This window comes from Balaenoptera borealis (genome assembly GCF_965194805.1).
Source record: "Balaenoptera borealis genome assembly, chromosome: 5".
NCBI classification, from domain to species: domain Eukaryota; kingdom Metazoa; phylum Chordata; class Mammalia; order Artiodactyla; family Balaenopteridae; genus Balaenoptera; species Balaenoptera borealis.
The window spans coordinates 117,383,204-117,410,185 of NC_138862.1; the positions used below are offsets into that span (position 1 = coordinate 117,383,204).

Genomic DNA, 26,982 nt, shown 5'->3' on the forward strand with positions numbered 1-26,982 from the left:
CTTTACCTTTAGTGGAAATAAGACATGATAAAGTTATTTATGAAGAGTATTATATTAATGTAGACTGGAGGGAGAATTTGAATAACACATAATGCCCCTCTGCTCTCCATTTGAATCTGTTAACTTTATAAATTTTATTTACTCTCTGAGGTAGATCTAAATACTTGGCTTTTGTGTTTTATTGTCCACCATCAATATCTGCAGGCATGACCTCAAATCTGAGTCCCTCTTAGCTATTCCACCAATAGAGATTTCAAAACTGGGGCTTTGTTAATTGTTCTCTATCTTTAGTACCTGTCTGAACTGAGCACAAAACCAGGACTCATCAGTTTCTCTCTCATCTAGATATCAAATCTTATAACTCTGAACTGACCATGAGTGTTGGTAACAGGGCACTGTTAGGTAGCCCAGATCAGATTAAAGGGTGTGGAAATAATGATGATATGGGAAAAACAACCACCAACACACATACTAAAACTAATACATATATACTTACTGTGCAACAGGCACTATTTTAGAGGCTTTGCATGTGGTAGCACATTTTATCCTACAAAATGGATTGTATCTTTATTCCTGTTTTCCAAGTGAGGAAACTGAAGCTTAGAAGAATATTAGGTGACTTGCCTAAAGTCACATAGCAAATAAATGGTGGAATGGACATTTGAATCTAAGCAGTCTCTCTCCAGGGTCCATTGTTCGTAGGCACTTAACCACCATATTGTACTGTTTCTACACAGAATTTATAAAAATTTTCATTGTGAAAGAATTATATTTTTGCCTCTTAGCTGCCTATTTCATTATATTGGAGGGTTATCTTTGATAATCAGAGTCACTTCTTTTTTGTTCTAGTTTTAATATAAGTGTTTGAATTGAATTACCAAATACTGAACAAAGTGTTGAAGGGATTACTATCTTAGAATGGTTTACTTTCTCAAATTTATTTTAATAATAGTGATACTGCATTTTGTATAGTGAATGCTTTTGGCTACGAAAGCAAAATGCTTTCAGCAAATTTGACTTTCATTTGTCAAATAAAAAATTTTTTCCCCTGATATTTTTTCAAAAAATAAACCGGGGCAAGACAAAAAGCATTTGTATTACATTTATTAAACATAAGTTTTTATATCCCGTTTTGTTTTGGATTGATAAAAAATTTGTGTATACTTAATTTTAGGAGAAAAACTGCGGTACAGTACACTGAAAGCAGCGATTCAGAGGAAATTGAGACAAATGAATTGCCACAGAAAATGAAAGGTAATAGAAATGAGTTTGATTTGATAATGTGTCCTGTGTTTTAATTTCCTAGTGTGACCAACGTTATATTTGGTTTTGCTTTTAGGCAAAGTGAAAAATACACAGTCAGAGACTAAAATCAGAGAAAAAGGTATGTATATCTCAATATCCCCTTTTTTTTTTTTAATATGTATGTATTTATTTGGTTGTGCTGGGTCTTAGTTGTGGCAGGAGGGCTCCTTAGTTGAGGCATGCATGTGGGATGTAGTTCCTTAAGCAGGGATGGAACCTGGGCCCCCTGCATTGGGAGCATGGAGTCTTAACCACTGCACCACCAGGGAAGTCCCTTTCTCAGCATCCCTAATCTACACTTAAAGATTATTAAAGTAAAACCTCACTGATTTGTATCTGTCTGGCTTGGAATTCTTTAATAATAGGTCGTGAACTTGACTGCTTTTTACAGTTGAACTATTTATGCTTATCAAGGGTGTTAAATGAATGAAGCAAATTGAAAGAACAGTTTCAAATTAAAATTTAAGAGAATATATTTAAACCAACTTTAGACAAAACAAAGTACTTTCTACTAATAAAATGACTTCAATAAAACCTTTTTTGTATATGTATAAATTGTAGTTACTAAAGTAGGGTGAGACTGCCTTGTCAATATAGTACTACTATTACTGTTACTTAGCATTATACAGATTTACAAATATTCAGTGAGTATCTTTACTTTTTCCTTTATCTTTAAAACATACAGTTTACTTTGTTTTTCTCTTAATCTGATCGTGTTGTATTCCTAATAAGTTAAGAAATTGTATTGCATTTGGAAAATAACTCATCATCATTGACTGATCTGAAAATTTGGCAGCATCTTCATTAAAAGTTAAACACCTGTTTCATTGAAAAGATTCTCCTTCCACCTGGGAGCTGGATCACTTTGCTGCTTCTACTTTCACATCTCTTCCTCAAGAGAAGCAACAATGAATCATGAATGACTACATTTCTTCTTTGAGCTGGAAAGACAGTGTCAAAAGAGGCAATTTTGGTTACTAGAAATTATTTTTATTTAATAATATGAGCTCTTAAGAAAGTATGGAAGTGGTATTATATTTCCTATCCTTAGAAAGTACCTGTACTTAAGTACAGGAGAGAATTAGTTTTCAAATATCTTAATGATTCTGTGGTTTTCACTTCAGCAGGATCATCTAAGGTTAAAGAAGATGCAGAGTTTGCATGTGCACTTACTTCATCTACCCCTGCAACCAAAAAGAAAATGTTGAAAAAGAGTGAGTAAATCTGCTGGGTTTTTACCTTTTGTTTGGTTTGTTTTTTCTGTTTTTCAAAGAAAAAAATTTTAAATGACAAAAGTTATAAAACCATATTACAAGAAGTTAAGAAAGTAGAGAAAAGAAAAAAGACAATCTCATTTTTAAAAGTGCACTTTGATGTATTTTCCTATTCTGTTTTAGTTAGGTTAAAAAATATGATGGGAATAGGTCCCTTACTCATCTGAGTAGCATAGATATTTTTTTCTAATAAAGGCACAGAGCAATTTATGGCTGCTTTAAAACTTAATTTAATTTGGATTAATTAGAATTATTATAAAGATTTAATTTTTGGTATGAGAAGAATATGCTTTTCAATTAAAAATGTAAGTGATCTTTATTATTACTTCATATTTTGTAATACACAGGGAAATGACACTGCTTAAGAGTCTGAATATTTGAAATGGAAAGAGATTGAACTGTGGTTAAGGTGATCTGGGACAAGTTATTATATTGCTGCACCTTAGTATCCTCTGTTTTACATGTTAGAGATACAGCAGACAAAAGTCTATTTTCACAGAGCTTATGTCTAATGATGGGGGGGGAATATAAAATAAACAAATAAACACATAATTAAAATCAAAAAAATTTTTTTAATTGAAGTATAGTTGCTGTATAATATTGCCTGTTACAGGTGTACAATGTAGTGATTCACAATTTTTAAGGGTAATACTCCACTTACAGTTATTATAAAATATTGGCTGTATTCCTCATGTTGTACAGTATATCCTTGTAGCTTATCTTATACCTAATAGATTGTACCTCTTACTCCCCTACTCCTACACTGCCCCTTCCCTATTCCTTCTCCCCACTGGTAGCCACTAGTTCTCTACATCTGTGAGTTTGCCTCTTTTTTTCTATATTCACTAGTTTGTTGTATTTTTTAGATCCCACATATAAGTGATATCATATACAGTATTTGTCTTCTCTCTCTGACTTATTTCACTTAGCCTAATGCCTTCCAAGTCCATTTATGATGCTGCAAATGGCAAAATTTTGTTCTTTTTTTTTTTTTTTTTGAAAACAGTTGTTTTATTTATTTAAAAACATTTTTTTTGGCCACACCACGTGGCTTGTGGGATCATAGCTCCCCAATCAGGGATTGAACCTGGGCCACAGCAGTGAAAGCGCTAAGTCCTAACCACTGGACTGCCAGGGAATTCCCAAAATTTCATTCTTTTTAACAGATAATATTCCATTGTATGTATATGCTACATCTTCTTTATCCATTTGATCTGCTGATGGACACTTAAGTTGCTTCCATATCTTGGCAATTGTGAATAATGCTGCTGTGAACATTGGGGGTGCACGTATTTCTTAGAATTAGTGTTTTTATCTTTTCTGGATGTATACCCAAGAGTGGAATTGCTGGGTCATATGGTAGTTCTATTTTTAGTTTTTTGAGAAACTTCCATACAGTTTTCCACAGTGGCTGCACCAATTTACATTCCCACCAATAGTGTACGAGGGTTCCCTTTTCTCTACATCCTCACCAACATTTGTTATTTGTGTTCTTTTTGATGATAGCCAGGCTGACAAGTGTGAGGTGATATCTCGCGGTTTTGATTTGCATTTCCCTGATGATTGGCGATGTTGAGCATGTTTTCATGTGCCTGTGGCCATCTACATTTCCTTTTTGGAAAAATGTCTATTCAGGTCTTCTGCCCATTTTTTAATCGAGTTGTTTGTGTTTTTGATATTGAGTTGTATGAGCTGTTTATGTATGTTGGATATTAGTCCATAATCAGTCATATCATTTGCAAGTATATTCTCCCATTTAGTAGGTTGTTTTTTTTGTTTTGTTGATGGTTTACTTTGCTGTGCAAAAGCTTTTAAGTTTAATTAGGTCCCATTTGTTTATTTTTGCTTTTATTTACTTTAGGAGATGGATCCAAAAAACACTGCTGTGATTTATGTCAAAGAGTGTTCTGCCTGTTTTCCTCTAGGGGTTTCATAGTATCTGGTCTTACATTTAAGTCTTCAGTCTATTTTGAGTTTATTTTTGTATGTGGTGTTAGAGAATGTTTTACTTTTTCATTCTTGAACATGTAGCTGTCCAGTTTTCCCAGCACCACTTATTGAAGAGACTGTCTTTTCTCCATTGTATATTCTTGCCTTTTTTTAATTGTAGATTAATTGATCATAAGTGTGTGGGTTTATTTCTGGGCTTTCTATCCTGTTCCATTGATCTATGTGTATGTTTTTCTGCCAGTACTATACTATACTTTGATTACTGTAGCTTTGTGGTATAGTCTGAAGTCAGAGAGCATGATTCCTCCAGCTCTGTGAAAATCACTGCTGCTGAACAGAAAACAAGAAAAAATGAAAAGAAATGAGGACACTTTAAGAGACCTCTGGGAAAACACCAAGCACACTAATATTCGCATTATAGGGGTCCCAGAAGGAGACGAGAGAGAGAAAAGGCCTGGGATGTAATAGCTGAAAACTTCCCTAACCTGGGAAAGGAAACAGTCATCCAAATTGAGGAAGCACAGAGAGTCTCATACAGGATGAATCCAAAGAGGGACATGCCAAGACATTTTGTAATTAAAATGGCAAAAATTAAAGGTAAAGAGAGAATATTAAATGCAGCAAGGGAAAAGCAAAAAATAACATACAAGGAGGGACTTGCCTGGTGGCACAGTGGTCAGGACCACTTGCCAATGCAGGAGACACAGGTTCGATCCCTGGTCTGGGAAGATCCCACGTGCTGTGGATCACCTAAGCCCCTGCGCCACAACTACTAAGCCTGCGCTCTAGAGCCCGCGCACCATAACTACTGAAGCCAGTGCACTCTAGAGCCCACGCACCACAGCTGCTGAGCCCATGCACCGCAACTACTAAAGTCCGCGTGCTATAGGGCCCGAGTGCCGAAACTACTTAAGCCCATGTGCCTAGAGCCCATGCTCTGCAGTAAGGGAAGCCACCACAATGAGAAGCCCGCGCACTGCAACGAAGAGTAGCCCCTGCTTGCTGCAACTAGAGAAAGCCTGCGAGCAGCAACAAAGACCCAACACAGCCAATAACAAAACAAAAAAACATACAAGGGAACTCCCTTAAGGCTATCAGCTGATTTTTCTTTTTAATAAATTTATTTATTTATTTATTTATTTATGGCTACGTTGGGTCTTCGTTGCTGTGCACAGGCTTTCTCTAGTTGGGGCGAGCAGGGGCTACTCTTCGTTGCGGTTCACGGGCTTCTCATTGCAGTGGCTTCTCTTTGTGGAGCATGGGCTCTAGGTGCGCGTGCTTCAGTAGTTGTGGCACTCGGGCTCAGTAGTTGTGGCTCTTGGGCTCTAGAACGCAGGCTCAGTAGTTGCGGTGCATGGGCTTAGTTGCTCCGCAGCATGTGGGATCTTCCCAGACCAGGGCTGGAACCCATGTCGCCTGCATTGGCAGGCAGATTCTTAACCACTGTGCCACCAGGGAAGTCCCTGTCAGCTTATTTTTCAGCAGAAACTCTTCAGGCCAGAAGGGAATGGCATGATATATTTAAGTGATGAAAGGGAACAGGCTATAACCAAGAATACTCTACCCAGCAAGAGTCTTCTTTAGATTTGATGGGAGAAGTCAGAAGCTTTACAGACAAAAAAAGTTAAAAGAGTTCAGCACCACCAAATCAGCTTTACAACAATTGTTAAAGGAACTTTTCTAGGCAAAAAAGGAAATGCCACAACTGGAAACAAGAAAATTACAAAATGAAAAAGCTCACCAGTAAAGGCAAACATACAGTAAAGGCAGGAATCATCCTCATACAAAGCTAGTAGAGAGGTTAAAAGACAAAAGTAGTAAAATCATCTATCTCCACGATAAGCTGTTAAGGGATACACAAAACAGGTGTAAAATACGATCTCAAAAACAGTCATCATTAGGGGATTTTTAAAATGCATTTGAAATTAAGAGGTTAGCAGCTTAAAACAATCATGTATATATATAGACTGCTATACAAAACCTCATGGTAACTGCAAACCAAAAATCTGTAAAAGATACACACACAAAAAAGAAAAAGGAGTGCAAACATAACACTAAAGATAGTCATCACATAACAAGAAAAGAAAAGGAGAAAGGAGAAAAAAGACCTACATAAAGAAATCCAAAACAATTAACAAAACGGCAATAAGAAGATATATATCAATAATTACCTTAAATGTAAATGGACTAAATGTTCCAATCAAAACTCATAGAGTGGCTGAATGAGTACAAAAACAAGACCCATGTATATGCTGTCTACAAGAGACTCACTTCAGATATAGGGACACATACTGAAAATTAGGGGATGGGAAAAGGTATTCCATGCTAGTAGAAATCAAAAGCTCAAGTAGCAATATTTATATCGGACAAAATAGACTTTAAAATAAAGATTGTTACAAGAGACAAAGAAGAACACTACATAGTGATAAAGGAATCAATCCAAGAAGAAGGTAAAATAACTGTAAATGTATATGCACCCAACATAGGAGCACCTAAATATTTAAGGTATAATTTTAATTAGGAAGTGCTGTGAAGAAAATAAAGGAGGATAGTGAAATAAAGATTGACTGATGTATAATTGATTAACTTTGTTATAAAGCAGAAGCTAACACACCATTGTAAGGCAATTATACTTCAATAAAGATGTTTAAAAAAAAAAAAAAAGATTTACTGAAGGTGCCTGTTTAAGAAGGTGATATTTGAGCTAACAAAGAAGGATGAGAAAGAGTTAACTTTGGTATAAAAATCAGACAATTAGGAATAGAAAAAATAGGTTTTAGATTACTATTGACCCTAACTTTAGAAATTTTAAGAAATGTGGGACTTCTCTGGTGGTCCAGTGGTTAAGACTCTGCACTTCCAATGTAGGGGGCATGGGTTCGATCTCAGGTCAGGGAAGTTCTGCATGCTGTGTGGTGTGGCCAAAAAAAAAAAAAAATTTTTTATATATATATATATATATATATACACACACACACACACACACACACACACACACATATATGTATATACATATATATGTAAAAGAAAAAGGAAATGTGGAATTTTCAACTGAGATAGAATGAAGTCACAGAAAAAAGTCCCCTTCTGTTGCAGACCCATAGCTGTAATACAAGAGAGTAACTTGAAAAATCATAGCCATGATAGAACCAAAAAACCATATTTCTGGAAGAGAAGCAGAATAGAAACAAAAATCAGTGAGTGGGGATGGAAGCCATATCTTGTGGTAGATAGTGATTTCTTAAACTTAAGACATAAAAAGTCATAAGGAAAAGATTGATTAAATTATGCTGCATTTTAAATTTCTGTGCATCAAAAGGCACCATAAACAAAGTGAAGAATGATAAGGCTTAAGAAAAATTTATGATAAGTGTAACTTAAAAAGGATTAGTATCTGGAATATGTAAAGAACCCTTTACAAATCAACTAGAAAAAGGCAGCCCAGGAGACCTTCAAGATGGCAGAGGAGTGAGACGTGGAGATCGCCTTCCTTCCCACAAATACATCAGAAATATATCTACATGTGGAACAACTCCTACAGAACACCTACTGAATGCTGGCAGAAGACCTCAGACTTCCCAAAAGTCAAGAGACTCCCCAGGTACCTGGGTACGGCAAAAGAAAACAGAAAAAAACAGAGACAAAAGAATAGGGATGGGACCTGCACCTCAGGGAGGGAGCTGTGAAGGAGGAAAAGTTTCCACACACTAGGAAGCCCCTTCGCAGGCGGAGATGGGGTGGGCAGAGGGGACGCTTCGGAGCCATGGAGGAGAGCGCAGCAACAGGGGGGCGGAGGGCAAAGCGGAGAGATTCCTGCACAGAGGATCGGTGCCAACCAGCACTCACCAGCCCGAGAGGCTTGTCTGCTCACCTGCCAGGGAAGGTGGGGGCTGGGAGCTGAGGCTCAAGCTTCGGAGATCAGATCCCAGGGAGAGGAGAGGGGTTGGCTGCATGAACACAGCCTGAAGGGGGCTAGTGCGCCACAGCTAGCTGGGAGGGAGTCCGGGAAAAAGTCTGGACCTGTCTAAGAGGCAAGAGACCATTGTTTTGGGGTGCGCGAGGAGAGGGGATTCAGAGCACCACGTAAACAAGCTCCAGAGACGGTCGCTAGCCGCGGCTATCAGCCTGGACACCAGAGACGGGCATGAAACACTAAGGCTGCTGCTGCCTCCACCAAGAAGCCTGTGTGCGAGCACAGGTCACTCTCCACACCGCCCCTCCCGGGAGCCTGTGCAGCCCGCCACTGCCAGGGTCCCGTGATCCAGGGACAACTTCCCTGGGAGAACACAAGGCGTGCCTCAGGCTGTTGCAACGTCATGCTGGCCTCTGCCACCGCAGGCTGGCCCCGCATTCCGTACCCCTCCCTCCCCCCGGCCTGAGTGAGCCAGAGCCCCCTAATCAGCTGCTCCTTTAACCCCGTCCTGTCTGAGTGAAGAACAGACGCCCTCAGGAGACCTACACGCAGAGGCGGGGCCAAATCCAAAGCTGAACCCCGGGAGCTGTGCAAACAAAGAAGAGAAAGGGAAATCTCTCCCAGCAGCCTCAGGAGCAGCGGATTAAATCTCCACAGTCACCTCGATGGACCCTGCATCTGTGGAATACCTGAATAGACAACGAGTCATCCCAAAATTGAGGCAGTGGACTTTGGGAGCAACGATAATATATGTTTTTCCTTTTTCTCTTTTTGTGAGTGTGTATGTGTATGCCTCTTTCTGTGATTTTGTCTGTATAGCTTTGCTTTTACCATTTGTCCTAGGGTTCTGTCTGTCTGTTTTTTGTTTGTTTCTTTTGTTTTTATTTATTTATATTTTTAATAATTATTTTTTATTTTAATAACTTTATTTTATTTTATATTATTTTTTTCTTTCTTTCTTTTTTTCCCCCTTTGCTTCTGAGCCGTGTGGCTGACAGGGTCTTGGTGCTCTGGCCAGGTGTCAGGCCTGTGCCTCTGAGGAGAGAGAGCCGAGTTCAGGACATTGGTCCACCAGAGACCTCCCGGCTGCATGTAATATCAAACGGCAAAAGCTCTCCCAGAGATCTCCATCTCAAAGCTAAGACCTAGCTCCACTCAACAACCAGCAAGCTACAGTGCTGGACACCCCATGCCAAACAACTAGCAAGACAGGAACACAATCCCACCCATTAGCAGAGAGGCTGCCTAAAATCATAAGGTCACAGACACCCCAAAACACACCACCAGACATGGTCCTGCCCACCAGAAAGACAAGATCCAGCCTCATTCACCAGAACACAGGCACCAGTCCCCTCCACCAGGAAGTCTACACAACCCAGTGAACCAACCTTAGCCACTGGGGGCAGACACCAAAAACAACGGGAACTACGAACCTGCAGCCTGCGAAAAGCAGACTCCAAACACAGTAAGTTAAGGAAAATGAGAAGACAGAGAACACACAGCAGATGAAGAAGCAAGGTAAAAACCCACCAGACCAAACAAATGAAGAGGAAATAGGCAGTCTACCTGAAAAAGAATTCAGAGTAATGATAGTAAAGATGATCCAGAATCTTGGAACTAGAATGGAGAAAATACAAGAAATGTTTAACAAGGACCTAGAAGAACTAAAGAGCAAACAAACAATGATGAACAACACAATAAATGAAATTAAAAATTCTCTAGAAAGGATCAATAGCAGAATAACTGAGGCAGAAGAATGGATAAGTGACCTGGAAGATAAAATAGTGGAAATAACTACCACAGAGCAGAATAAAGAAAAAAGAACTGAGGACAGTCTCAGTGACCTCTGGGACAACATTAAATGTACCAACATTCGAATTATAGGGGTCTAGAAAAAGAAGAGAAAAAGAAAGGAACTGAGAAAATATTTGAAGAGATTATAGTTGAAAACTTCCGTAATATGGGAGAGGAAATAGTTAATCAAGTCCAGGAAGCACAGAGGGTCCCATACAGGATAAATTCAAGGAGAAACATGCCTTAAGACACATATTAATCACATGTAATAAGGCACATATATGTTAAGACACATATATTAAGACACATATTAATCAAACTATCAAAGATTAACTACAAAGAAAAAATATTAAAAGCAAGGGAAAAACAACAAATAACATACAAGGGAATCCCCATAAGATTAACAGCTGATCTTTCAGCAGAAACGCTGCAAGCCAGAAGGGAGTGGCAGGACATATTTAAAGTGATGAAAGGGAAAAATCTACAACCAAAATTACTCTACCCAGCAAGGATCTCATTCAGATTCAATGGAGAAATTAAAACTTTTACAGACAAGCAAAAGCTAAGAGAATTCAGCACCAGCAAACCAGCTTTACAACAAATGCTAAAGGAATTTCTCTAGGCAGGGAACACAAGAGAAGGAAAAGACCTATGATAACAAACCCAAAACAATTAAGAAAATGGTAATAGGAACATACATATCAATAATTACCTTAAATATAAATGGATTAATGCTCCCACCAAAAGACATAGACTGGCTGAATGGTTACAAAAACAAGACCCGTATATATGCTGTCTACAAGAGACCCACTTCAGACCTAGGGAAACATACAGACTGAAAGTGAGGGAATGGAAAAAGATATTCCACGCAAATGGAAATCAAAGCTGGAGTAGCAATTCTCATATCAGGCAAAATAGACTTTAAACTAAAGACTATTACAAGAGACAAAGAAGGACACTACATAATGATCAAGGGATCAATCCAAGAAGAAGATATAACAATTGTAAATATTTATGCACCCAGCATAGGAGCACCTCAATACATAAGGCAAATGCTAACAGCCATAAAAGGGGAAATCGACAGTAACACAATCGTAGGGAACTTTAACACCCCACTTTCACCAATGGACAGATCATCCAAAATGAAAATAAATAAGGAAACACAAGCATTAAAGGACACATTAAAGAAGATGGACTTAATTGATATTTATAGGACATTTCCATCCAAAAACAACAGAATACACTTTCTTCTCAAGTGCTCATGGAACATTCTCCAGGATAGATCATATCTTGGGTCACAAATCAAGCCTTGGTAAATTTAAGAAAATTGAAATCATATCAAGTATCTTTTCCGACCACAATGCTATGAGACTAGATATCAATTACAGGAAAGAATCTGTAAAAAATACAAACACGTGGAGGCTAAACAGTACACTACTTAATAACCAAGAGATCACTGAAGAAATCAAAAAATACCTAGAGACAAATGACAATGAAAACATGATGACCCAAAACATATGGGTTACAGCAAAAGCAGTTCTAAGAGGGAAGTTTATAGCAATACAATCCTACCTCAAGAAACAAGAAACATCTCAAATAAACAACCTAACCTTACACCTAAAGCAATTAGAGAAAGAAGAACAAAAACCCCCAAATTTAGCAGAAGGAAAGAAATCATAAAGATCAGGTCAAAAATAAATGAAAAACAAAGAAAACAATAGCAAAGATCAATAAAACTAAAAGCTGGTTCTTTGAGAAGATAAATAAAATTGATAAACCATTAGCCAGATTCATCAAGACAAAAAGGGAGAAGACTCAAATCAATAGAATTAGAAATGAAAAAGGAGAAGTAACAACTGACACTGCAGAAATACAAAGGATCATGAGAGATTACTACAAGCAACTATATGCGAATAAAATGGACAACCTGGAAGAAATGGACACATTCTTAGAAAAGCACAACCTTCTGAGACTGAAGAAATAGAAAATATAAACAGACCAATCACAAGCACTGAAATTGAGACCGTGATTAAAAATCTTCCAGCAAACAAAAGCCCAGGACAGGATGGCTTCACAGACAAGTTCTATCAGACATGTAGAGAAAAGCTAACACCTGTCCTTCTCAAACTCTTCCAAAATATAGCAGAGGGAGGAACACTCCCTAAGTCATTCTCCGAGACCACCATCACCCTGATACCAAAACCAGACAAAGTTGTCACAAGGAAAGAAAACTACAGGCCAATATCACTGATGAATATACATGCAAAATCCTCAACAAAATACTAGCAAACAGAATCCAACAGCATATTAAAAGGATCATACACCATGATCAAGTGGGGTTTATTCCAGGAATGCAAGGATTCTTCAATATATGCAAATCAATCAATGTGATACCTATATTAACAAAGTGAAGGAGAAGAACCTTATGATCATCTTAATAGATGCAGAAAAAGCTTTTGACAAAATTCAACACCCATTTATTATAAAAGTCCTCCAGAAAGTAGGCATAGAGGGGACTTATCTCAACATAATAAAGCCCATGTATGACACACTGACAGTCTACATCATTCTCAATGGTGAATAACTGAAACCATTTCCACTAAGATCAGGAAGAAGACAAGGTTGCCCACTCTCACCACTATTATTCAACATAGTTTTGGAAGTTTTAGCCACAGCAATCAGAGAAGAAAAAGAAATAAAAGGAATGCAAATCAGAAAAGAAGTAAAGCTGTCACTGTTTGCAGATGACATGATACTATACATAGAGAATCCTAAAGACGCTACCAGAAAACTACTAGAGCTAATCAATGAATTTGGTAAATAGGAGGATACAAAATTAATGCACAGAAATCTCTTGCATTCCTATATACCAATGATGAAAAATCTGAAAGAGAAATTAAGGAAACACTCCCGTTTACCGTTGCAACAAAAAGAATAAAATACCTAGGAATAAACCTACCTAAGGAGACAAAACACCTATATGGAGAAAACTATAAGACACTGATGAAGGAAATAAAAGGTGATACAAACAGATGGAGAGATATACCATGTTCTTGGATTGGAAGAATCAAAATTGTGAAAATGACTATACTACCCAAAGCAATCTACAGATTCAATGCAATCCCTATCACACTACCAATGGAACTTTTCACAGAACTAGAGCAAAAACTTTCACAATTTGTATGGAAACACAAAAGACCCCGAATAGGCAAAGCAATCTTGAGAAAGAAAAACGGAGCTGGAGGAATCAGGCTCTCTGACTTCAGAGTATACTACAAAGCTACAGTAATCAAGACAGTATGGTACTGGCACAAAAACAGAAATATAGATCAATGGAACAGGATAGAAAGCCTAGAGTTAAACCCACGCATATATGGTCACCTTATTTTTGATGAAGGAGGCAAGAATATACAATGCAAAAAAGACAACCTCTTCAATAAGTGGTGCTGGGAAAACTGGACAGCTACATGGAAAACAATGAAATCAGAACACTCCCTAACACCATACACAGAATAAACTCAAAATGGATTAAAGACCTAAATATAAGACTGGACACTATAAAACTCTTAGAGGAAAACATAGGCAGAACACTCTATGACATAAATCACAGCAAGATTCTTTTTGACCCACCACCTAGAGAAATGGAAATAAAAACAAAAAGAAACAAATGGGACCTAATGAAACTTAAAATCTTTTGCACAGCAAAGGAAACCATAAACAAGATGAAAAGACAATCCTCAGAATGGGAGAAAATAATTAGTCCTTTGTGAGTTGCAAATGAAGCAACTGACAAAGGACTAATCTCCAAAATTTACAAGCAGCTCATGCAGCTCAACATCAAAAAGCAAACAACCCAATCCAAAAATGGGCAGAAGGCCTAAACAGACATTTCTCCAAAGAAGATATACAGACAGCCTACAAACACATGAAAGAATGCTCAACATCACTAATCATTAGAGAAATGCAAATCAAAACTACAGTGAGGTATCACCTCACACCAGTCAGAATGGCCATCATCAAAAAATCTATAAACAAAAAATGCTGGAGAGGGTGTGGAGAAAAGGGAACCCTCTTGCACTGTTGCTGGGAATGTAAATTGATACAGCCATTATGGAGTACAGTATGGAGGTTCCTTAAAAAACTAAAAATAGAACTACCATACGACCCAGCATTCCCAGTACTGGGCATATACTCTGAGAAAACTATAATTCAAAAAGAGTCATGTACCACAATGTTCATTGCAGCTCTGTTTACAGTAGCCAGGACATGGAAGCAAGCTAAGTGTCCATCGACAGATGAATGGTTAAAGAAGATGTGGCACATATATACAATGGAATATTACTCAGCCAGCGAAAGAAACGAAATTGAGTTATTTGTAGTGAGGTGGATGGACCTAGAGATTGTCATACAGAGTGAAGTAAGTCAGAAAGAGAAAAACAAATACCATATGCTAACACATATATATGGAATATAAAAAAAAATGGTTATGAAGAACCTAGGGGCAGGAGAGGAATAATGACACAGATGTAGAGAATGGACTTGAGGACACGGGGAGGGGGAAGGGTAAACTGGGACGAAGTGAGAGAGTGGCGTGGACTAATATATACTACCGAATGTAAAATAGATAGCTAGTGGGAAGCAGCCACGTGGCACAGGGAGATCAGCTCGGTGCTTTGTGACCACCTAGAGGGGTGGGATAGGGAGGGTGGGAGGGAGACACAAGAGCGAGGAAATATGGGGATATATGTATATGTATAGCTGATTCACTTTGTTATAAAGCAGAAACTAACACACCATTGTAAAGCAATTATACTCCAATAAAGATTTTTTAAAAAAAATTTAAAAAAAGAAAAAAGACAGCCCAATAGGGGACTAGACACTAAGAATATAAATGTACAGTCCATGGAAAGAAAAGCTAAATAACCAATAAACATAGGAAAAGATAGGCAGACTGAATGATAGGGTAAATGCACATTAAAGGATCAGTGAAATTGTGTCTCATCCATCATATTTACAAATATTAAAAAATCTCAGGGAATCCCTTGGTGGTCCAGTGGTTAGGACTTTGTGCTCTCACTGCCAAGGGCCCAGGTTCAATCCCTGGTCTGGGAACTAAGATACCACAAGCTGCGTGGTGCAGCCAAAAAAAAATATCTCACAGTGTCAAGTATAGGCAAGTTGTGTAGCAACAGGAATGCACAGTGGATGGAAGTGTAAATTACCATGGAGAGCAAGTCGGCCAAATATAATGAAGCCCAAAGATACATGAGCTAGAACTGTCTTGATATCTGCTAGGAGATATGAAAAAATAGTTTTCATTACCACATTATTTTAGTGAAATATTGGAAATAATGTAAGTACTGTCCAATAGAGGAATGGAAAATAAAATTGTAGTGTGTCCTTCCATAGAGTGAGTGTTGTCCTCACAATATGGCAGGTGGCCTTCCCCCAGAGGGGGTGATCAGAGAGGGAAGCCAACTAGAGAGAGGTAGAGAGCAGCTGAGACAGAAGCTGTATCTTTTATAACTTTTATAATCTCGGAAGTGATAACTATCATTTCTATTGAGTGTGGGAGGGACTACACAAGGTTGTGACTGTCAGGAAGTAGATATCATTGGGGCCCATCTTGGAGTCTGGCTACCATATTAACTGTAATACAAATTCAGAAAACTGCATAAAACAAATGTTAACTTTAATAACTATGAATAACCTAACGAGTATTAGGAGATATTCCACACTTCCTCTCTATGCCCCTTCCCAGTCACAATCCTCTGCCTTCCCCATAAATAATCAGTCTCTGGATTTTCAGTTGTATGAAGTGGCGGGGTAATATCTAGTTCCTCTTACTTCATTATGACTAGAAACAGAAGTCTTTCATTTTAATTCTTCCTCATTTCTCTTCATAGAGGCACATTTTTGTCATATCTGTATTGACTTTGTGTATGTTTGAGGAAAAAAGAAACAGCTGAAGTATGTATCTTCTTTCAGGAGCATCTGCAGTGGAGAGTTCAAAGAAAAGTGATACTGAAGAGAGACCAAGAACAACACTGATCATCTGTCCACTTTCTGTGTTAAGCAACTGGATTGTAAGTCTTCACAGCCCTTTAAAAACATGTAATTTATATTTGTCTGACACTATTAAAGAGTCTTTCATTGCAAGAAATATGCTTGGTCAGCACTTTATATTTAAATTGAAGTAATTGTTAAGTGAATTGGGATTATATTTGCTGAATTGAAGTAATTTTTCTTTGAAAATTTATAGTAGAGAAAGAAACATTGTCAGTTGCTGTCATAAGATTTGGCTTGTACTTCTGCCTCTTCCATTTCTGTCCCCCAAAGTGTATAATTTAAGAATACACCTTATTTATGAACTGTCGGAACCTCTTTTTTAAGAACACCACTAATGGTAACTTTTGTTTTTATAACAGCTTATAACATTTAGTGAGCTCCTATGTGCTCAGTTTTTCCCTAAACTCTTCTCATAGATTTTCTCATTTAATCTTCACAACTATTATTCTCATTTTCCAGGTGACCAAATTGAAACACAGAGAAATTAAGTAACTTGCCTAAGGTCATCCAGCCAATAATTGATGGAGCTGAGATATAGTCTCCAACATTCTGACTCTAGAGCCTATGCTTTTAAGGCTACCACCAGAAAATATTGTCTTTTTTTTTTTTTTTTCTTCTTCCTCCAGATTGCTTTTCTGTTCTAAAACATTGCATTGGAATGGAACCTCTTTATGTGTTATGTGTAGGAGCAGCTTGGTTCTATTTCCTTTCCAGTTTGAGCTTCAAGCTGCATGTTATAATGAAATAATGACTCTATTGGAAGCATTGTGAACATAAAGACCACTGGATGTGAACTTCCATTCTTGCCATCTCCAAGGTTATCTGCATCTCTCCTGGCCTTTCCTCCTCTAATCTCAGAGGTGGAAGAGGTCCTACTCTTTGTAAGAGCAATACCTTAGTCTATACATTAGATTCCTTCTCTTTCTGCCTTTTCATTTTGTATGTTATTTTTCCCCTTGCCTGGTTATTCAGTCTCTCTCCACTGGCTCTTTCATGAAACATACTGAGATCTTTTACATTTTTAAATACTTTCTCTTGATTATGTCTCACCTTTAAGTTGCTACTCTTCTTGCATTCACTGTCATAACTCTTGGGGTTCAATTTCCATTTTATGCTTTTTTTTTCTAACTCCTTAGCTCATTGTAACTTGCCTTCTGCCACCAGTTCTCTAAATTTCCTTGGAAAAAATTAGTAGTTATTGTCTAATTGTCAAATTCTGTGACCTCTTTCATATCTTCTTGACTTTTATGTAGCTTTGCCTTCTTTGGCTCTTATCTTCTTATTATAAGTTTTTGGTGTTATTTATTATTTTTTTTAATTACACTGTCTTCTCATTAGTGTCATTTTTCCTCTTAGGACCAGGATGAGTTTTAGTTCTCTTTTGCTCTTTTTTTTTTTTATTCCAACAAAGCTTTGCTGTTTCTTTTGATGTGTGGTCCATTGCTGGAAAGACAGTACATGGGTACTTGAATAGCAGTTTCAGGGTGAGGTTTACAAGTATTAATGGAGGTATAAACAAAAGAACAGTGATTTTTTAACTGCTTGGGGCCATGGATATGTATTTTTAAGATCGGTAATTAGTATTGCATTATAATTTTATATTTGGAAAAAAACCAAAAGTTTAGTATATAAACTTAAGAAAGGAAACCTTGGCAAAATCATGCCTACTGAGGTTATGGAAAAACTGACTTTTAAAGGAATGAGTGATGGTTGAGCATATAGGGGTAAGAATTAGAATTTTGCAATCTCTCGACAAGCTGCTCTCTCCCAAGCCCCCCGGTAACATAACCTAGCACCGTAATAAACAAGCTAGAAGTGCCTTATCTTCCCTTCTTTGTCTTCAAACATGGGAAAGAATCCAGTTAAAGGAGGAAGATACCAATCCCACTTACACCGCATAATTTTTCTGGATATTTGGACAGATTATTCATCCTCCCAATGGAAAATTAAATAATAATACCTATTTCATTCTCACAGACACACACACACGCACGCAACCAGCACAGTGACTAGAAACTCAACACTATAGTTCTCTTTCTCCAAGAGTTAATTTTCTTTTATGTCAAGTCTGATCTTTCCACAAATATTCTCTCTTTCATTTCAAGGTAACCTGTTGATTCAGTTTTCTCATACTGTTCTCTTTCTCCTTTCGTTTTCCACCAGATTTCTTGAAAAATTCTCTGCATTTTCACCTTTACTCTTTCATGTTTTATCCTCTTTTCTGTATTTTTGCCTTTATTGTTTCAGATTTCATTCTCTCTTTAGCCCACGGTAAGTCTGGTTTTTGCTCCCACCCTCCATAGAAACTCTTTTTGAAGGCCTTCAAAGACTTCATTGTTGCCATGTCCAGTGAGTTCCCTTTTTCTTTTCCTCTGCCCTGACTTTGTTTCCCTTTTATTACTTTTTGTTATGTGTTATTTTGTAAATCTTTAATCCTTTTGGTAAAGAGAGGGAATGAACATAAATTACAAATTAAAAAATTGATCTTGTATTCATTCTTGAAACTTTGATATTCTTTGGGCCCCTGCCCAAGATTTTGTTTGCTATCCCAATTTTCTGACCAGTTTTTCTCTACCTCTTCCTTCCATGCTTCCTATGTAGTCTGCCTTTTTTTCACTTAAAGCTTTTTTTTTTTTTTGTATTATGAAAATTTGTAATGAGATCTCCATTAGTCATCTAGATTCAAGAATCAAAAGTTTACCACATTTGCTTTATTATTTTCTTTGCTGGAATATTTAAAATCATCTCTCAGATGTCATGTCTTATCTCCCAATAGAAGCATAAACTGTGCTTTTTAAATATTGCTCCCTGCAGGCTTTTCCCCTAACTGGTTTCCTCATTGTATTTGTTCTCCTTAGAAAATCTTATTCATTCCTGTAGCTTCATGTACTGTCTACTGATAACTTTAAAGTCTGTATCTACACCTGCATTACAGGCCAGTATTTAAATTTTTGTAGTATATTTCTCCAGTCAGATGTTCTATGGTGACCAAAAATTTTAAATGTCTAAAATAGTAATACTCATTATCTCTTTCTCATCTTTATGCCTGCTTTCCCTTCTTTTTTTAAACTTCTCTGTATCTTTATCACACAGTTCTTCTGGTAGTTATTTTAAGTATCAGAGTCTTCTTTTGTCTTCTCCCTTTTCTTCATATCCCATATTTAATTAGTTCTCAAGTCCCATCAGTCACTGTCTTTCACACCAGTCCTTTCCATTCTGTTCTTACTTTTGCCAGTCTTGTATAGGTCTTCATCATCTTTATCATTTTTCATCTAATAGTTTCCCAGCTGTGTCTCCTTAGTACCTTCTGTCTCTTTCTAATCTTTTTTTTTTTTTTCCTGCTCAGAATCTCCCAGATCTACTGTTTTCTTGAGTTAAAAAAACCAAAGCAGACAAAAAATTCTCAAGTTTTTAAAACTGATCATGTTGTCAAGGAGGACAGGGAACAGGTCTTATTTTTCTCGTTAGCTGTACCACCTTTCTGGTTGATACCTGGCAAACAGTAGGCCTATAATAAATGAACGAAAGTAGATACTGTGCTTGAATCTCTACCTACATTCATGAAAATATTGCCTACTGTTCTTTCAGTGTTTAATTTTGATAATATTCAGTCACTAAATGGAAGCATTCAAGACCCTTTTTGTAAAATACTAAACTAAAAAAAACTTACTGTTTTAAAAAAGCTTGGTTGCTTTTTCCTTCTAAAAATGAAGCAGCTGCCCACTGGTAGGGACAGGCAAAATTTATATAATGTATTATTATTGTATATATGTCAGTTTCCCTGGCAATAAAATAACTAGTATTGTTATTATCATTGTTGTGGTTTTAGTTTAGATTGCATGAAACTTGTTTTTATGCAATTTTAGTAGTTTGATTTGTGACACTACTGCCAAGACAGTACATTTTATACACATATTGAACCTGACACTAACCTACTTATTATTAAAATATTTCTAATTTTCTTTTAGGACCAGTTTGGACAACATATAAAATCAGATGTGCACTTGAATTTTTATGTTTATTATGGTCCTGATCGTGTTAGAGACCCAGCCTTGCTTTCAAAACAGGATATTGTTTTGACTACATATAATATTTTAACTCATGACTATGGAGTAAGTATGTTGACACCCAGAGATTTTCGGAAGTTGAATTTAAGTAATTGCTTCAGGTTTCTAAAGTGTTCTAAAATTCAGGCTTTATACTCTTCCCTTAATATATAGGAAGTAAATAGGAAATTTTTTTAAATAAAATATTTTATTAAAATTAATTTTACCTATATCTTGTTACTTTTTAAAGTGTGGCTACTGGAAAATTTAATATGACATCCGTGGCTTGCATGACATTCCTATTCGACAGTGCTGCTCTAGACCCTTTTTCCAGAAGCATTCATGTGCATACATATCCACATAATTTTGTATATAATTTCAGGAACTGGTAGGAGTGCCCTAAATCCCATCCATGGGTTCTAGCCCCAAATTAAGGATCTCTAAATCAGGAGTTTCACAGGTTTCTTCAGGTGCGGCATTTACCACACTATCTGCACAGATTTACCACACTGTACAGATGGGGAAACTTGAGCATCAGGCTGTCCTCCCAGCCCAGCAGCTGAGCCCAGGGACCCCGTCTGCTGGGCTGTGGGGCTGCCTGGCCCTCCTGTACTGGTGTGGAGGGCTGGCACTGGGGGTCACCTCTTGGAGGGTGATGCTGCAGCTCTGCCTCTCTAGTCCCCCCAAGAGGAAATTGTTTTTTAATATATTGCCAAAAAAAAAAAAAAAAGAACAAGGTTCAACTTCCTTTAGATAATAATTTAGGAATATTTTATATTTAGAACACTTAAATTTTAAAATCTGAATTGTAATTAAGTGTATATAGCAATTTGCAAATGAATTCTTACTTTTTCTGATATTCTAGAATATTGTTTTCTGTCATAGTGATTTGATAATTGTTTATCTCAATTTAAAAATAAGCTTTTTTGTATCTGAAATTTGTTTCTCAGTTCATTTAGAATTCTAATTGTTGTTTGCCTATAATTCCAGTTGTTAAGTTAAAATGTTTTCCAAAATACTTTACTATAAAAATTTTAGTCTTTAGGTAAGAACATTAACTTTTACATAAAAGTAATTATGTTATATTCAAATAATTCTTTTTACTGACGATTTTTATATCATCATATGTTTGAATCTGAGGCAGAATAAGAATAGCTCAGTGTTTTGGACCAAGGTCTCATCAGAGAGCTAGATTACCTGGGTTTGAATGCTAGCTCTGCACTTCATAGCTGTGGTACTTTGAGCAACATACGTCACACCTTGGTGCTTCAATTTTCTCATCTGTAAAATAGGAGTAATAATACTTCTTAAGTTTGTGAACGTTTAATAATTTAATATATGTAGTGCTTAAAGCAGTACCTACCACATAGTAAGTGATGATATTAAAGAATAACAACTCATATTACTTATCAAATTACATAAAGTATTATTTTACTTTCCTGTGTTTTTAATTCATATGAAACATTTATTTCAGACTAAAGCTGATAGTCCGCTACATAGCATAAGGTGGCTAAGAGTGATCCTGGACGAAGGACATGCCATACGAAATCCAAATGCTCAGCAGACAAAAGCTGTACTTGATTTAGAAGCAGAAAGAAGATGGGTATTGACAGGTAATGATAGCATATACTTTAAAAAAAATGAATTCCCAAATATGTATGGTTAAGTTATGAGGTAACTTTGTAAACTTCAAGTGGATATAAAGTCTCTCCCAAAAATCAATTATAGAAATCATTTAATAAAACATTTTGACTTTTTTTTATAGCTGCCCATGATATAGCAACATTTGAATTATAGTTCATTTATGGAACAGTCACTAGACTTATTTTTGAACTTTGGAACTCTAGACACTTTAATCCTCCAATTAGAATCTTGATTTCTCTACTTCCCATCATGGAGTTTGTTTGCTACTCATGAACCTGTACTGGAAGATGGGGACGAGAATATAAACTCAAATTAGTTTTTTTCTTCTTGCTAGTGCTGCTGATTTAAAAATCAAATAAGCAAATGTTCTTGATAAGGAGAAAGTTGAGTTTACGGGGTCTGTGGTCTTTTTGTTAGTATGGCAAGTGAGAGCTAAAAATCAGAGCCAGACTGTATTTTGAGATTGTGTATATGTTTAACAAAGGATTATAGTCACAGCTTAATAGTTAGTGGGTCTGCTTAGAACGAAGTGCCCATTTTCTTTTTTTATTTTATTTATTTATTTATTTATTTATTTTTGGCTGTGTTGGGTCTTCGTTTCTGTGTGAGGGCTTTCTCCAGTTGCGGCAAGCGGGGGCCGCTCTTCATCGCGGTGCGTGGGCCTCTCACTATCGTGACCTCTCTTGTTGCGGAGCACAGGCTCCACACGCACAGGCTCGGTAGTTGTGGCTCATGGGCCTAGTTGCTCCGCGGCATGTGGGATCTTCCCAGACCAGGGCTCGAACCCGTGTCCCCTGCATCGGCAGGCAGATTCTCAACCACTGCGCCACCAGGGAAGCCCTAGTGCCCATTTTCAAGTGTTGTCTCCGTTGATCGGGCTGGTGGATATTTTGATTGTGTACTCTGGCTATAGAGTTATAACAGTTTTCTGTTCTTTTTAGGCACTCCAATTCAGAATTCTTTAAAGGACTTGTGGTCTCTTCTTTCCTTCTTAAAACTTAAACCATTTCTTGATAGAGAATGGTGGCATAGAACAATACAGCGTCCTGTCACAATGGGAGATGAAGGAGGACTTAGGTAAGTAATTTCAGGACAACTGATTAATATTAGCTACAAATAATTATTAGCAGCTTGAAGTAGTTGCCACTTTCATTACTATTTTAACCTGACTGTTGGCTTTCCTCTCCAAAAAGTGTTTACAGCTTAATGTCTTTGACTCTCAAAAATCTGATGATTCTTGTTTGGGGGATAAAAATTTCTACCTACCACTAAAAGGTTAACCCTCCTTTCCCCTGATTTTAGTCAAAACTGTGAAGGAAGGCAGAGCTATATGGTCTTTGTGTGTTGCTCTTACCCTCAAAACCACCATTAATAAATTAAGCAGTGACAGGAAAAACATTATATGCTCAGAGAATCCAATATGCACTAAATTTTCATAACTTATCTTGTATAGCAGTGGTCCCCAACCTTTTTGGCACCAGGGACCAGTTTCATGGAAGACAGTTTTTCCACGGATGGGGGCAGGGTGGGGGATGGTTTTAGGATGATTCAGGCGCATTACATTTTTTGTGCACTTTATTTCTATTATCATTACATTGTACTATATACTGAAATAATTATACAACTCACCATAATGCAGAATCAGTGGGAGCCCTGAGCTTGTTTTCACTTGCTACTCACTGATAGGGTCTTGATATGAGTCTGCAGGCAATTGATTTATTATGGTGTCTGTGCAGTCAAACCTCTCTGCTAATGATAATCTGTATTTGCAGCCACTCCCCAGCGCTAGCATTACTGCCTCAGCTCCACCTCAGATCATCAGGCATTAGATTCTCATAAGGAGCACGCAGCCTAGATACCTCGCACACGCAGTTCACAGTAGGGTTCGCGCTCCTATGAGAATCTAATGCCGCCGCCGATCTGACAGGAGGCGGAGCTCAGGCGGTAATGCGAGTGATGGGGAGCGGCTGTAAATACAGATGAAGCTTTGCTTGCTCATCTGCTGCCCACCTTCTGCTGTGGGGCCTGGTTCCTAACAGGCCACGGACAGGTACCGGTCCATGGCCTGGGGGTTGGGGACCCCTGTTGTATAGCTTTATATAGTGATAGCCGAATGATGTGGTAATACAGTGGCATTAACAAGAGTTTTACAAGACAGAAAGTTGTTTCTGGTGGAGATAGATAAAAACTCAACTTCTCATAAATATCAACTTGCTGATAGCCATTTTGAAGGTACTAGGCTAATGTTCAAATTTTTTGCCTGGAGCAGTGGTTTTCAGACAGAGGGTTTAGGATTCATTAGCATTTGTGAAATCATAAAGATGGCAGCTAGCATTATAGCTGTTCATTAAAGAAAATGAAATAGAGTAGAAGATTTAGGAAAATAGCAGAGTGCATCACACACAGTATTGTTTTGTGAAATGTTTGTTTCTGTTATATGTATATGTGTTTCTGTATGTTTGATGGATGGAGTAAAATATGTTTCTTACTGTGGGTTACAGTGAAAAAGATTCAAAAGCCACTAACCTAGTTTGCAGTACTGTCTACTTGATTCCTCAGAACCAACTATTTAAATTCTGATTTAAGAAATTGTATTTATAGTTCATTGTTAGGAAAAAATCTTTTTTTAAAGAGTTGCTTCCTTTTTTTTTTCTGATATTGAGAAGAGATTTTAAAGGTTGTAGAATCTAGAAGGCATTTATCCCTCTTCTGAATTGTCACATCATGTTTTAATTTTTATTTTTGGCACTCATTACTTTATAAAAATTACTTATTTATGTACCTTGATTTTCATATTACTGGAGAAATTTTTTGAAGATAAGATCTTACTCATTGTATGTATTTATGATGTTTAGTATAATGCCTTGCGCTTAATAGGTACTTTTTAAGAATTTGAGTGTCAAACTTTGGGTGGTGTAGTTGACAGAATTGAGAAGTAAAAAGAGGGTTAGTGATTAGAAAAACGGGGAGAAGAGCTTCAGAAAAATAAGGACAGGATAAAAGATTAAACTGTGACAGGTACTGAATTGAGGTCAAATTTAAATGTATTTTGTTGCTATAAATTTCTCTTTGTAGAATATGTCTGCCATTATAAGATTGGATAAAACCTCAAACAAGCATTTTTTTTAAAAAAATCTTTAAGGTTAAGATTTTTTTTAGATTTAGATTTAGATTTTAGATTTTTTTTCTTTAAGGTTAAAATCTCTAAGGTTATAGAACGGTAATAGATTAAGATATTCTTTTTTTGTTCTCATTGAATTATTAACTTATGAAGAAATAAAAAGTTATGTGATTATTTCTTTTATTTTGATTAGGCGTTTACAGTCCCTAATTAAAAATATTACACTTAGAAGAACAAAGACAAGCAAAATTAGAGGAAAACCTGTTTTGGAGTTACCAGAACGTAAAGTATTTATTCAGCACATTACACTTTCAGATGAAGAGAGGAAGATTTACCAGTCTGTGAAAAATGAAGGCAGAGCTACTATTGGAAGGTATGGAGAAAGAAAGTCATTTTAGAAATTAGTTTTTATTTTCTTTGTTAACTTTAATTGAATAGCATTTTTTAGGTATGTTAGCAATAAAGTCTTATTAAGTGCACTGAAGTATAATTTGTTTTTTTTAACTATTTACTTTTTAACAAATTAATAGTTCAACTGAGTGAAATAATATTATAATTCACCAGGTAAGTAATTCCTTAAGTTAGGAAAAACGTTTACGTGAAATGGCAAGTCTTGGATTGCTAGTCAGAAGACCTTGCTTGCTTCTATTCCTGGTTCTATGTCATGGGAGAAGATTAAGAACATTGAGAGAAGTATATCTAGAGAAAATAAACCTATTAAGGACTAAAACTTGGGGGAACGTTCCACATTAAAGACATAGGAAAATAAAGAGGAGCCACTGGAAGAGATTCTGTCAAGGGGAGATGTATGAAGAAAGTAGAGAAACTGTTACAGAATTCCAGTAAAGACTGTAATCAAGAAAGAATATATGGTCAGTAGTGTCACATAGTGCAGAGACTTAGTAAAGGCTATTTACAGTAATTTGGTGATTCAGAAGTTACCGGTATAAACTCCCAGAATGGTTTCACTAGAATGATGAGATATGTAGCCAAATTGTAGGAGTAAAGGGATTGCAAAGAAGTAGCCAGCTGTAGGGGTAGACCATTTTTCACGAAGTTTGTCTTTAAAAGGAAGAAGACTGGTAGATAGGATTGACAGTTGGCTGCTGGATCAATTGTTTGATGGTTTTATTTGTGTAATTGCTTTGAGAGTAAGAGAACATGGAAGAGACTACAGATAGAAAAGAGAATAAAACAAATTGGTGGAGAAAAATAAAGCCTACTATGGAGGTAAATAATATCAAGAGTACAATCAGTGAACTATGAGACAAGATATGTACAGAGTAAGGCAGTGGGAAGTTGAGGAAGGTAGACTGGATTTGCAGCCATTGCAAAAAGTAAGGTTTTTAGAGGGGTAGACAGGCTCCACATGGTATTGGATCTATGTAAAAGTTAAATCAGTACGACTTTCCAACCACACATGGAAATCTGGAACTAGGAGCTGATGAAGTTTAGATTAAAGGTATTGGGGATTGGTAGGTGAGAAATTCTAGTCTAAGCAAGAGCATGTTTGATGTGAATGCATGAAGGAACCAGAATGAGTAGGAGAGAAGTGAAGGCAGGACAGGGTTGAGAATATAGGGGAATCTTCAAAACATAAGAACTTCAGTGAGGTACAAAGCAGGTTTAATAGGAATTAGGAATATTGAGAAAGATTGTTCTAAGCAAGCGATTTCAGAGTTCAAAATCTTGCAGTGGTGATTCAAATTTCCTTCATATTCATTCTTTCAACCAAAATTTATTAAGTGCCTGTGCGCCAGGCACTGTTGTACACATTGGGATACAGCAGAGTAAAGCAGAAAAAAATCTCTACCCTCAAGGAGTTTATATTTCAGTGGGAGGTAACAGATTAAAAAATTAAGTTTT

General features: G+C 36.9%; 1 protein-coding gene and 1 long non-coding RNA gene across 5 annotated transcripts in view; one reads left to right on the forward strand and one right to left on the reverse strand.

Annotated features, from left to right (window-relative positions):
• Nucleotides 1–26,982, forward strand: part of HLTF (helicase like transcription factor) — a 71,009-nt gene that overhangs the window by 29,110 nt on the left and 14,917 nt on the right. For 2 of the 4 annotated variants that reach the window (XM_082394323.1, XM_082394325.1), the window contains exons 11-18: nt 1,175–1,254; nt 1,340–1,384; nt 2,433–2,519; nt 16,225–16,322; nt 20,274–20,417; nt 21,826–21,964; nt 22,937–23,072; nt 25,310–25,489. In XM_082394323.1, the coding sequence (XP_082250449.1) occupies nt 1,175–1,254; nt 1,340–1,384; nt 2,433–2,519; nt 16,225–16,322; nt 20,274–20,417; nt 21,826–21,964; nt 22,937–23,072; nt 25,310–25,489 (909 nt within the window). Of the gene's footprint in view, nt 1–1,174; nt 1,255–1,339; nt 1,385–2,429; nt 2,520–16,224; nt 16,323–20,273; nt 20,418–21,825; nt 21,965–22,936; nt 23,073–25,309; nt 25,490–26,982 lie in introns of all 4 variants that reach the window. The other 2 variants (XM_082394322.1, XM_082394324.1) reach the window with 1 other exon arrangement.
• LOC309629965 lies at nt 3,529–16,218 on the reverse strand. Its single transcript, XR_014245334.1, has 2 exons — nt 16,084–16,218; nt 3,529–4,856 (listed from the first exon to the last, which is right to left on the reverse strand). It is a non-coding gene; the product is annotated as an uncharacterized lncRNA (long non-coding RNA).